The sequence below is a fragment of the Pituophis catenifer genome, unplaced genomic scaffold, assembly GCF_029215685.1.
Source record: "Pituophis catenifer annectens isolate HBS135680 unplaced genomic scaffold, rPitCat1.0.hap2 SCAF_9, whole genome shotgun sequence".
NCBI classification, from domain to species: domain Eukaryota; kingdom Metazoa; phylum Chordata; class Lepidosauria; order Squamata; family Colubridae; genus Pituophis; species Pituophis catenifer.
Window position 1 is genome coordinate 13,890,667 of NW_027256889.1, and position 13,400 is coordinate 13,904,066.

The following is a 13,400-nucleotide window of genomic DNA, read 5'->3' on the forward strand; positions in this document are numbered from 1 at the left end:
GAGGCTTTTCTAGAGCTGGGTCTTTGTATAATGTGTCTAAAGTAAGATAATTTGAGACTGTTGGAACTATTTAGGTCAGAACAAAATAAGAATAAGAGGAATAGTTGTTTATAAAATGATGTATGGCAGGCCAAAAGTAGATGGTATTTTTTTCCTTTTGCATAAGGTATTAGAGAATACCTAGACTATTAAGCTTAGAATGGAGAACTCCCAAAATTGCCATGCAGTCTGTGGCATACAAAATCATTTACCATTGATCTGGGTTTCTTTTTCTGAACAGCCCATGTTTGAACTCAATCTGTCTTTTGTTGGCTTCTCCCACCATACCAAAATCAGTCTCGGTTTTATTCTGATTTTGGACAGTTGTTCCGACTGACAGTCCAGAACCCTTTATAAAATTGCTTTTTTGACAATTTGAGTTGGAGATAAAATTCGCCTATTTGTTACTCCAAATATGGTAACCACACCAAGCAACCACTCAGGAGAAGGATACTTTTAACTAAGGCTAAAAGGTTTATTTTTAAAAGGTGCACCACGGTGTTAAGTAACTTGTAATAATATTGCTGTTCTGGGATGCGGTTTTCATTCTCTGTGGCTATTGATACGTTCTTGTGTTTATGGCTGCGCTTTATTGTTCGGCTGTTGGAAGTCACCCCCGGAACTTGGTTTAATTTAATTAAAATATCGCTACAGCAAGAGACCGTCCGTTTCTTTCTCTGCTGAAACGCGCCTGCTGCTGTCTATATTCTTGACTTTGCAATTACCCTTGCATTTCCGTTTTAGGTTTGTCAGTTATTATGATAGGTTGTTACTGCAAGCACACCATAAAACTTTGTTCCCTTTCATTTAATAACATCTTCCTGCGGTATAAAGAGGCTGTTTTCCTTATGCACGGAAATACCCACACCTGGCGCTATAGGTTGTGATTTATGGTTGCATTATTTTACTGATTTCTTTCCTGTTACTGTAAATCACTCAGAGAATTTGATGAGGGCATACAAGCGCAGAATATACATACTCACTTGATAGATAAGATAGATAGATAGATAGATAGATAGATAGATAGATAGATAGATAGATGATAGATAGATAGATAGATAGATAAGATAGATGATAGATAGATAGATAGATTATATTGATTATATTGATTATATATATAGTTGACTCAATTTATTATTTACTGTTTATAAAAAAAAATTATTATATGTATATGAAATCTTATTCTGTTCACCGGCCTGAGCCCTTCGGGAGAAGGGCGGTATAGAAATTCAATAAATAATAATAATAATAATATAATACTCTATCTAATAAATGTATTAATTTATTATATTTATAATACATAAATATAATAAATTAATACATTTTAATAACAAATCTATATTTATTTATTAAATTGTGTGTCCGTGTGTATATGTGCAGGCAACATAGCATCTCACTTCCATCAAAACTTCTCCATCGCTGTTAGCACTTAGGGGGCGGGGCCACCACGCGGAAGAGCGGGATCGGGGCCGAGCCAGTGCGTTAATTCAGTGCTGTGATGACGTGCATTTAAACGGCCCGGGTAAAGTGGCGTGTCGTCATCCCCGCCGCGCCGCGGGACTCTTAGCGATTGTTGCTTATTAGGCATGGCGGTAGTCGGAGGATCGCGGGTTCGAGCCCTGCGGCTCCTTTTCGGTTACGGCTTCCGCGCTCGGTCAGTCGCGGCAGCGACGCCAACGGGGCCTCGAGGACTGGTCTATGAGAAGCACGGAGAGCCGGCTCAGGTCCTACAGTAAGCGGAGAAAGCTTTAGCTTCCCTTTTTGACCCGAAGTGGGGTTTGTGTTCTAGACAGGCATCAATCGCAAATTGCGTTGTGATGGGCTTGTTTTTATTATTATTGTATGCACAGCAATGCGAGATCGCAGCTGCCGCGTGTCTCGTGCTGCCCAAGAACCTAGGACAGAGGTCTTCAAACTTGGCAGCTTTAAGACTTGTGGACTTCAACTCCCAGAATTCTCCAGCCTGCTATGTTATGCTGGCTGCAGCTATGCTGGCTGGAGAATTTTGGGAGTTGAAGTCCACAAGTCTTTTTTTTTTTTTTGGAATTTTTATTTTTTATTTTTTAAGAGCCTTGGTAGTACAGTGGTCTAAAGCACCCTGTTATTAACACAGCTGCCTGCAATTACTGCAGGTTCGAATCTTACCAGGCTCAAGGTTGACTCAGCCTTCCATCCTTTCTAAGGTAGGTAAATTGAGGACCCAGTTTGTGGGGGCAATAAGCTGACTTTGTATAAATATACAAAAGGATGAAGGCTATTGCTTAACGCATTGTAAGCCGCCCTGAGTCTCCGGAGAAGGGTGGCATATAAATAAATAAATAAAAAAAAAACACAAATAAACATGCAATACATCTTTTCGGAACAGAGCATTGATCCGGTCATAAATTTGTTCAACTTTTTGTTCATCTTTAACAGAATTTTATATATGCTATGTTTGCCATAACGCTTAATCACATATCTCAACTATTACCGTCTTATAAAAAACTTAACTCATATTAACTTAAATCAAAACAATTACCCATCTATTAATCCATTTTAAATCTTAATTCAATTAATACCTCATAATACATTTCACAATTCTTACCCCAAATTCACTATTAAAAATACAATTCAAACATGTTTATGTTTCTAAATCTTATTTCCATTTCTAGAACTTCCTTACATTTTATTATTACTTCAGATAATATTCATTAAGTCTTTATTTAATTATTACTTCATTGTTTATCGTTTTAATTAATGGGGCCAAATCTATATATATATTTTTAACTGTGTTTTAATATTTGTATTTGATGTTTTTATTTGGCTGTTCACCGCCCTGAGTCCTCAGGGAGAAGGGCGGTATACAAATTCAAAAATAAAATAAATAAATAAATTTAAATCTTATCTAGTCCACAAGTCTTAAAGCTGCCAAGTTTGAAGACCCCTGTCCTAATGTATCAATGTGGTATATTTACGGAGCCAACCAGGGTGCCCTTTTTGCAATTGACAGATGGGGATTTTTGTCACGCACAGGATTTTTTGGGGGGTATGGTGGTACCCAGTGTACTGAAAACCCCTGGGACCACCGTGGCTGGTCTTATGCCATAATCTAGAAGATCTTGATAACTTTGTGAACTTCTCCAATTCTTGGACTTCTGTTTTCATATCCTCTGATATTGCGTCAATTATCTACACTTCCTTTTTTCCCTCCCAAGCACAGTTATTTCAACTATACGTTCCCACCAATTTTTTTTTTTTACTGTTGGCACATGATCATTTTTGCAGATGAATCTGTTTGGCAACTTCGTTATTGACAGTTTGGCTGAACTTTTTTTCCCCAGGATCTGAGTATATGAGCTACTGTTGCTTTGAGTTCTTTGTACAATCTGCATTTTGAATGATTTAATGGTGGGTTTTTTTTCAGTTCTGGCCTTGATTGCATTTATGCATTACTTATTTTGTCCTATCTATCTCGTGGCAATAAACATACCTAATATTCTTTCCTTCCAACTATTTTCTCCATATCAACAACCTGGTGAGGTGGACTGGGCTAAGAGAGGGACTGGCCCAAAGTCCCCCCAGCTGGCTTTCCATATATAAGGGAGGTCTATAATTCACAAGTGCCCTGGTTTCTAGGCCAGCACCTTCACCATTACATCAAACTGTATCTCTGTAATAGAGACTATGGGGGAAAGATTAGCAATACAAATAATATAGAATCTATATTATTTGTATTGCTAACCTTTTCCCCATAGTCCGTATCAGCCAGACTAGTAGTGAAAGCAGGCTGTAAATGTACTAAGGAGCCTGCAGCAGTACTACTTTCAAGAAATGTGGATTATGGCAGGACAATAAGGCAGTCCCATGGATTTCTTCACAATTTGCTAAAAATGGGGTGGGACGGGACGGAAGGGAACAGAACGGAACAGAACAGAACAGAACAGAACAGAACAGAACAGAACAGAACAGAACAGAACAGAACAGAATAGAATTCTTTATTGGCCAAGTGTGATTGGACACACAAGAAATTTGTCTTGGTGCATATGTTCTCAAAGTACATAAAAGAAAAGATACATTTGGCAAGAATCATAAGGTGCAACACTTAATGATGATCATAGGGAAACAATCAATATAAATCTTAAGGATACAAGCAACAAAGTTACAGTCATACAGTCGTAAGTGGGAGGAGATGGGTGGTGGGAACAATGAGAAGATTAATAGTAATGCAGACAGTGAATAGTTTGACAGTGTTGAGGGAATTATTTATTTAGCAGAGTGATGGCGTTCGGGAAAAAACTGTCCTTGTGTCTAGATGTTCTGGTGTGCAGTGCTCTGTAGTGTCGTTTTGAGGGTAGGAGTTGAAACAGTTTATGGCCAGGATGTGAGGGGTCTGTAAATATTTTCACGGCCCTCTTTTTGACTCGTGCAGTATACAGGTCCTAAGCTGTCCTGTGTTGTATTTGCTTTCAATGTAGATATTATTGTGATTCCTATAATTATGAGGGGATACCTGCTACAGTTGAGAACCATGAACGGTTTGGATGATGTGTATGAACTCAGGTAAATTATGGTTGAATCAATTAAGTAAAAATGACTTGATGTGTGAATAGAGTTTCTATGTTGGATATGGAGATATTCATCTCCATCTACAGTGTTCTTTTCAAATTCAATAGACCCCTAGGAGATCTGTTGCTAGCCTTGCAGTAGATTCTGAGTTCCGTTTTTTAAAAGTCTGAAATCTTAGGGAACATTTTATGAGTCAGTGACTGGAGTCATAATGTGAATTGAAATGAAGCTTTCTGGTTTGTGATATAGTGTGAAGAGAAAACTGAGCCTTTGTGTAAGTTACAAAATATTGTGAGAATCAACATCGTGATTTCAGTATATGAACAGTAATATTGATTTTATTTATTTATTTGTATTCTGCCTTTATCATTTTTACATGATAGGCAAACTATTGTTTCTTTTATTTATTTTAAAAATATTTTCCTGTTTTATTACTTAAAAAATAAATCCCAAAATGCCTAGTTCACATATTGTGCCAAGGCATAAACTGGTTAATTTCAATAATACTGAGCTGAGTGGTTCTTGATCTTCTTGTGTTGGGTTAGGGTAGGGACTCCTGTACAAAGAACTTAAAGTGTATATCTTAACTACCAAGAATATAGTGTGCAGTAATAATCTGTGTACAAATTATATATTTAAAAAAGCAGAACTTTCTTTGGCTTTGATGAGATTTTAAATTCTGATTGTTAAATTATTAAAATATATTCCATGTAGGAAGGAGAGTGCAAAAGTTGGCTTGAAAGTTCGGAAACGAGCTTTTTCTGGCCCCTGGAGAGCCAGGGGAGGCCGTTTTCGCCCTCCCGGAGGCTCCATGAAAAGCCTCCCGAGTCTGGGGAGGGCGAAAAATGAGCCTATTGGAACTCCCGGAAGTCCGGAAATGGGCCGTTTCCAACTTCTGGAAGCTTCAGGGAGGCCTGCTAGGCCCAAAATGGGGTGTGGGGGTGTACATGCGCAGGGCAGCTGCATTATGAGAGTGGGCATGTGCGCTATTGTGTGCTAGTGCACGCTTTCGGCACCCGAGGAAAAAAAGGTTAGCCATCACTGCCCTATACCATTTCAGACAAATGGTTGTCCAATCTCTTCTTCAAAACGTCCGGTGTTGGAGCACTCACAACTTCTGGAGGCATGCTGTTCCACTGATTCATTGTTCTCACTATCAGGAAATTTCTTTGTTCTAGATTGGTTCTCTCCTTGATTAGTTTCCATCCATTGCTTCTTATTCTGTCTTCAAGTGCTTTGGAGGAGAGGTTGACACCCCCCCCCTCTTCTTTGTGGTAGCCCCTTAAATATAGGAAGATTGCTATCATGTCACCCCTAGTCCTTCTTTTCATTCGATTAGGCAGATCCAATTCCTGCAGTCGTTCTTCGTATGTTTTAGCTTCCAGTCCCAAGAGAGAAAGAACCAGCAAAATGAAATGCTGTAAATAAAGTGGACAGTTCTTAGTACATCTCACTTAGCTGTCATAAAAATTTTGGAAAATGCTGCCTCAGGAGCATTTTTTTTTTTAAATTCAAGAGAGTTGTGCTTAAAGTGATCCTATGCTCTTATTCCATCACTCTTTCTTTGGCAAGTGCTGCTGTGGTATTTAATTTGTGTCCAGAAAGGAAATCAAATATGATATTGGCTGTAAAATTCCCTGGCCAGCAGCTCGTAGATTAAGCAACAGGTTTCTTACACAATTTACATGCTCGTTGCAGCAAGTCACCGTTATTCAGCTGAGTGGTATAATATATTTGAGCAAATCTGGACAATTAGGTTTCTGTCATACTTTGCAGGCTATGTGGTAATTAATGGTCTGTCAGCATTTCCATTACAACATCAGTTTTTCAAGGGAGCTATAAATTATTGATTGAAAAAAGATGGCCTGTGCAACATAATGGGATGCGTCTCATGTGGAATTTTTCTCTGTGCTGGTTTTATTAGATTTAATTCTTCATTAGCCACAAAATCTATTCATCCCGCATCTCTTAAGAGCATTGTAATTAGCCACATACCTGTTCCGGACTGGAAAAAGTTAGCTGACAAACACCCTAGAATTACCCGTAAACTGCAATTTAATCAACAGTACTGGGTTGAAATTTCCATTTGTAGCAGTCTTGGATTAAAGTTGTGAAATGTGTTGGTTTGAGTGGGGTTTCAGTAGGCCAAAAACTGCTTTATCACAACAAACTACAATTCATTTACAATTACAATTTAGAACTAAGGAGAAATTTCCTGACAGTTAGAACAATTAATAAGTGGAACAACTTGCCTGCAGAAGTTGTGAATGCTCCAACACTGGAAATTTTTAAGAAGATGTTGGATAACCATTTGTCTGAAGTGGTGTAGGGCTTCCTGCTGGGCAGAGGGTTGGACTAGAAGACCTCCAAGGTCCCTTCCAACTCTGTTATTCTATTTTATTCTATTCATAGCAAAGCACATTACGGTTAGTGAAATACATGAATCCGGTGTACAATTAGCAATGGAATGCAGCCTTAGGAAGATGGTGAAAAGAGAGAGAGAGAGATACCAGTAAACACTGCAAAATGGATCCTTTTTTTCAAAGTTCAAGCATGTACTCTATTATAGGGGTCTCCAACCTTGGCAACTTTAAGATTTGTAGACTTCAACTCCCAGAATTCCTCAGCCAGCTTTGCTTTGCTGGCTGAGGAATTCTAGGAGTTGAAGTCCACAAGTCTTAAAGTTGCCAAGGTTGGAGACCCCTGCTCTATTAAAAGTTCAGCATGCACTCTTATTAGTTTAACACTAGGGCACACATTAGCAGTAGCACTTAAATTTACATACCACTTCATAGTGCTTTACAGCACTCTCTGTCTAAGTGGTTTTTAGAGAGTAAGCATATTATCCCCAACAATCTTGATCCTCCTTTTCCCAACCTCGGAAGTGTGGGAAGCCCCATCCCCCAACCCTTGAAGAATGAAATATTTTGGGGAATATTAAAAGAAGCAGAATATTATATTTTTCCAAAGGGAAAAATGGACAAACATGCTCCAGCCCCAATTTCCTGCATAGTAAAACAGCTTCCTGCAGAAATCTTTAGAGATGGAGATTTTGGGCCCATTAAGAAATCCTTCATAAACAAAACATCTTCAGCTCCAGGGCGATGGGATTAAGAAAGGACAGGACATGACCCTTCAGGACATTAATAGGATGAACCCACCATCATTTAGCAAAAGACACAAGCCCCTTCATTGCACAATACCCCCCCCCCCCCGGAACAGTTCAAACTTCAGTGTTACTTATAAAGATCCATCCACTCATTCAACCATTTGGTCAGCTGTCCCAGAACTGCATGCTGTGGTTCTGTTCATCAGTAAACAGAGTCTTTCTTTCCAATCAGCCTCCATGTTATTTCCAGCGTCTTTCTCCCAGCTTGGAACTGAACCAGATGGATTTGCCTTCCAACAGAAGGATGGAATGCTGAGTCAACCTTGAGCCGGTTGGGATTGAACTCCTGGCAGTAAGCAGAGTCAGCCTGCAATACTGCATTCTAACCATTTCCACCACCACGGTGTAAGATTTTGTTAAAAGATGTTTCCTGTATTTGTATCTCTCTAGATTGCAAATACTAAATCTAAATCATCTTATTTCTAGAAAACTAGCATGCGTAAATGTTTTCTTTTTGCCCTATCATATACCTACCTGTATTAACTTTGATGTCAATTTGCAAAGCTTTCAAGTTGCCATGAGCAGGAGGGAGGGAGAACTGATGGAGCTGATTGATTTCCCTAACTGAAACTACATTCCACAGATGCCTTTATACCGCAATCAGTAGGAGAGCTTTGGGTTTCACAGCCAGCCAAAGTGGTTAATTGGAGAATGTGATTTATGACATGGCCAGGGAGGAGGGGAGAGACAGGGTCATAGGGGAACGTAAATCTACGTGGGATTACTTATAACTGCATCCAAATATTGCCAAAATGGTGCTCCTAATACATGACTGTATTTCTTTTGAAGTTTGGCTCATGGCTCATGAATTAATTAGAGCATCTTTCGGAAACTTCACACCTCGATTTCTTTTTACTGGAAGTAAATAAACTTCCCAGGGTTTAAAATCGGTATTAGAGACATGTTAGTTGACTTGTGGGTATAATATTAAGCATTTGGTAGGTGTTGAAAATTAATCTTTTCAGTCACGTCCCCTTCATTGTGCAGCTCGATCCCAAGGGAAAATTGGCTTTATTTTTCCCTTAAGGCTTCAAAGATCCATTTGTTTCTAATTTCTTCTAGCTGAGATGCAGTTCTTTTATTGTTTGTTTGCTTGTTTATTCAATTTATATAGCCACCCAAATTTATTGTATTATATGGACTCCCCTGAATTAAGGAGGGGCTTAGTGAGTGGCTGAATATTGGCAAGCCTGTTCTTTAATGTTCTTGCATCTTTTGTTTTTTTATAAGACTCATTATATTAAAAAGGAGCCTAAAAATATTTGAAATATATTTCGAAATTAGACCAGCACCATCCCAGTTGAATCTGTAAACTTACTTGTAATTGAAGGGGAAATTATTTGTGCTCTTGGGGGAGGATAGAACTGAAAAGCAGGGAAATATATAGTACTCATTTTAATGATAGAGCAAGGCTGTGGTTCAGGAAGAGAGTAACTCCACAGCCATGTGGATGATGGATAACTCTATTCTAATTAAGTTCAAACAGATGAGCAGTAATTCCAGGCTGAAGTAAGCCATAAAACCTCATTGAGTGCAGCACAGATGTTACTTGGAATTTTAAAAAGGTTTTGGGTTGCTGTACTGAAAAAGCTTATACAAACATTCCTATGACATTAATAGTGGAAGCTGAACAACTGATCAATTAGTTTAAAGCTACCTCAAACTGAACGTTTTTGAGTTATCGGGACCGTTCTGTTGAAACAGCCAGTCCCGTTTTAATTCCAGCAGTATCTGACTTTTTCTTTATGAAGAAATTAAACCGTGCTTTCTATGTTCAGGTTTGAGAAGTAATAGGACTTGTGTTATCTGGCATATCTCCATTCCATTGGCATCCTTCAATCTCAAGGGACTATGGTATCGTGCTCTGGAAAGAGGCCCTAAAACAGCATCTAGTGTGACTAAAAAGGCCAATTTGAGAGTGGCAATCCCTTCCACACTGAGGGCAGATACATTCTGTCCCCTGCCCAGCCCCCAGATTTCGCTGGTTCCGGGACTGCCTCTTTGCCTCGGCCTGCCGAACAAGTGTCTCTTCGAATTGGAGAAGGCCATGCTGCGTCTTTAGCCTCCAAGCTGAACGATTGGAGGTCAATGTCTACGCTGGCTTGGGCATGTCGTGAGAATGGCTGATGGTCAGATTCCGAAAAAATCTCCTGAATGGAGAATTAGTGCAGGGAAAGCGTCTCAGAGGGAGACCACAGCTGTGATATAAAGATATCTGCAAGAAGGCCCTGGGAATGGACATTAGCAACTGGCATGTCTCATATGTCTATAAACTGGTGTGATAGAAGGGAAAAATATAGTAATCTAAAACTAGATTGCTTTATAATCTGATAGCAGGGTAGAGAATCCTCTGGTCTGATTTGAATTGATTTTACCAACCTGTCTTGTGTTTAATAATGCTAAGACTAAAGAGCTGGAATTCATTTTATTCTATATATCGCTTTCTGTATGTTGGTTCTGGCTGAGAATTTTGTATCGAGTGATTCAAATCCACGTAGGTATTTTATGCAACCTGTGAATTTCCAGGCTTATTGAGAATAGTTATTTTTTTATTTTGTAATAGAATCAGCCGGCTTTGGAGATATTCTTTTCGAAATAAATCAGGAAGATAAAAGCAGCTGAACTGACAGATAACAATTTTAAAATTTAAAAATAATTGTAGCACTTAATAGAATTAATTTAGCACTTAATAGAATAAATTAATAATATAGCACCTAAGAGAAATAAATATACGAAAATAGTATTTCCCAGTCCTCTATGTTCAAACTGATATTTCTGCTGAGATGTGATGTTAACATTGTTACTACAGATTGGAGTCTTCATTTCCTTATCACAAAGCAAAACTAACATTAAACATTTTCTGTAGTATTTTGCTAGCACTTAATAAACTGACATTGTGGGGGGAAAGAATAATCGGGAATTAGATTTTAAAGGAAACAAACTGGAAGGGCATCATTAGAAAAAGGGCCAGTGGTATTATGTCAAAATCAAGAGAATTTATCTTAGACTAATAATAAATCTGCACAAGTAATCCTCAATTTTTGAGTACAGTTTGGACTGGAATCTTGGTCTTTGAGTGAAGCAATCATTAAGCAAGATGCCCATGTGACTGCTTTGCTCAATAACTGCAATCCCTGCACTCCCAGTTGTAGTCATTAAATGATCTCCCAGGACATTAAGCAAATGGACGGAAAGCAGTGGTGGGATTCTACCAGTTCGGACCGGTTCGGACAAACTGGTAGCTCCGACGATCAGCTGGGAATGAACTGGTTCGCCCTGATGATCAAATGGGTCCCCCCACACCTGCGCTATTTTCCTATTTTTTATCTCCTCAGCTGATTCGTGCGGAGAGCCAATTACCACACAAATCAGCTGTGTTATTCCTCCGAAGAAACCCGGAAGTGAAGATTTCTTCAAACTACGCATGCACACGCGATCACTGAACTGGTTGTTAAACCGGGAGGATCCCACTACTGAGTGAAAGAGCTGCCTGCTGAAAGATTTCAGCTCCATGTGGAACTGAAACTCTCCCAGCAGAGGCAGCCCTTTTGCTTTCAACGTAGCCCACCTTGGAGTTCAGCTCCTCTCCTTGCATGGAGGGGAAATACTTAGAAGGGGCTACGGGAGTGAGTGAAATCATCAGAATTTCTGCTCTGTTCCTAAGATCCCATGAAGACTTCCTCTCCCTTTTGTGCACTGAGGGGGAATCCTTCAAAGAATGGAGCTGAAATCCATTCCTGCAGCCTCCCAAAGGATTTCAGCTCTCCTCCATTCCCTTCGCTTGCAACTTCCACATGGACTTATTAGGGAAGCTGGCAGATGGTGGCAAATGGTGGTCACATGATCACAGGCCACTTGGCAAAGAGTTGAAAATGAGAGTCAGTTCAGTTGCCAAGTGCCCAAAATATGGTCATGTGACTTGGGTGTGGGGGAAACCGCCATAAATGCTCTTTCTGTGACCATCATAACTTCAAATGGTCGTGAAACCACCGGTCATAAGTCAAGGACTACCCGTAACTATAGATGAAACTGATTTTCGAAAAGCTGGTGGAACTTGTCTTCTTGACAAACTGCCAGCAAGTGAAATGCTTGCAAAATCTCTCTGCTGGCAAAGAGAAGCTTAAGAATAATAAATATATTCTGTCCGTTTTCCCTTGCAGCCTAAAAGACGTAGCTTTAGCCAAACTCGGGGATTCTGGAGTCCACGTGAAAATGGTTGCAGCTCCCATCAACCCAGCGGACATCAATATGATTCAAGGTAACCTTGACATAACACACATTGTTTAATTTTTGCCTCCCATATTCTTTCTTTATGTGGTGCTGTCAAGGGAAAATTAAGCCTCTAGATTGTCCACATTTAATAGTATTCCCAGTGAGATAGTACACAGGATTGACAGAGTTAGCTTGCCTACAGCTGCTGCTATCTTCATCAATTCAACTTAGGCTATATTACTGTGCAATCTCTGGAAACATTCCTAAGAGCCATTAATAAAGTTTCTATATTTGGAAATTGCCACATGCAGAGAGTCTCTAAATGATGGCAACCTAAATAGCAAAGCTATATAATAATATTACATGCCATCCATAATAAGCAGTCTTAATCTGCATAATCTTGGAAATAGCTATTACACCAAAGATTAAAGAAGAAACAAGAGGATTATTTCTTGCTTGTGGGGATACAGCTGTCTATCAATCCTACAGGATCTTTTCTAACCAATGACCAGATCTAATTGGCTAAGAAAATTAGTAACCCTAGGGAAAAATTTCAGCCACTCCATGCCCGGATTCACATATTATTACAAAGAGCTATAATACGATTTGCTTGATTTAGATTTTTCATCTGTGAGCCGTTATATTTTTTTAAACTATAGTTTATGGCTTAGTGTTATGATATGCATCCAGTTCAATTGTGTTTTAAGAAGCAAAATTACCTACAGCTTAACTTAATGGAATTCATTAACTAAGGTTTTATAGAACATTTACTCCATTAAGAATCCCCAAATTCTCTTCCAAGTTTGAAATCCTTCCCGTTTTAAGAACGCAGCTTCAGTGTGACCAGTGCTCAGAAAAGTGGCAAACTCATGGCTTAAAGCGATAAGGGAACCAATTCAGTATTATTACATTGTTGAAATCTACCTTGGAAATCTTTACGACCTTATACGTTATATGCTATTTGGAATTTGCTACAGAATAAGAAAATAATGTACAATGCCAAAGCAAGTTTTAATTCATTCATACATCAAAATTGCTCCTATTTTTCTTGCAGGATCCTATGGCATTGTTGCTGACTTACCTGCAGTTGGAGGGAATGAAGGAGTTGGGCAAGTGATGGACACAGGAAATTCTGTGACGACTTTGAAACCGGGAGACTGGGTGATTCCAGCTGATGGAGGACTTGGTGAATTTTGGGGGAGAGAGGAATTGAAGCAAAACTCTTGTTTCCCTTTTGTCCAGTCCCTCTGCTGAGCTTTAAATGTTTGAAAACAAATCGTAGTGGACAGATTGTCACAAGAGGCCAAGTCAAAGCTGAGGAAACCATTTTGTAACATAGCCAGAGGTGGGCTTTAAAAATTTTAGCAATTTAGCCAGGGGTTCTCTGCCTGGTTGCTGGGTGGGGTGGCCATGGTGGGCGTGGCGTAGTCAGCCT

General features: G+C 39.2%; 1 protein-coding gene across 2 annotated transcripts in view; it reads left to right on the plus strand.

The window, feature by feature from the left end:
- The first annotated feature begins 1,684 nt into the window (after positions 1–1,684).
- The window catches only part of MECR (mitochondrial trans-2-enoyl-CoA reductase), a 29,879-nt gene continuing 18,163 nt past the window's right edge, over positions 1,685–13,400 (plus strand). The window contains exons 1-3 of one of the 2 annotated variants that reach the window (XM_070949306.1): positions 1,685–1,771; positions 11,914–12,011; positions 13,020–13,151. In XM_070949306.1, coding sequence (XP_070805407.1) covers positions 11,966–12,011; positions 13,020–13,151 — 178 coding nt within the window. In that variant the 5' untranslated portion in view covers positions 1,685–1,771; positions 11,914–11,965. Of the gene's footprint in view, positions 1,772–8,016; positions 8,099–11,913; positions 12,012–13,019; positions 13,152–13,400 lie in introns of those variants that run through there. The other variant, XM_070949307.1, reaches the window with a different exon arrangement.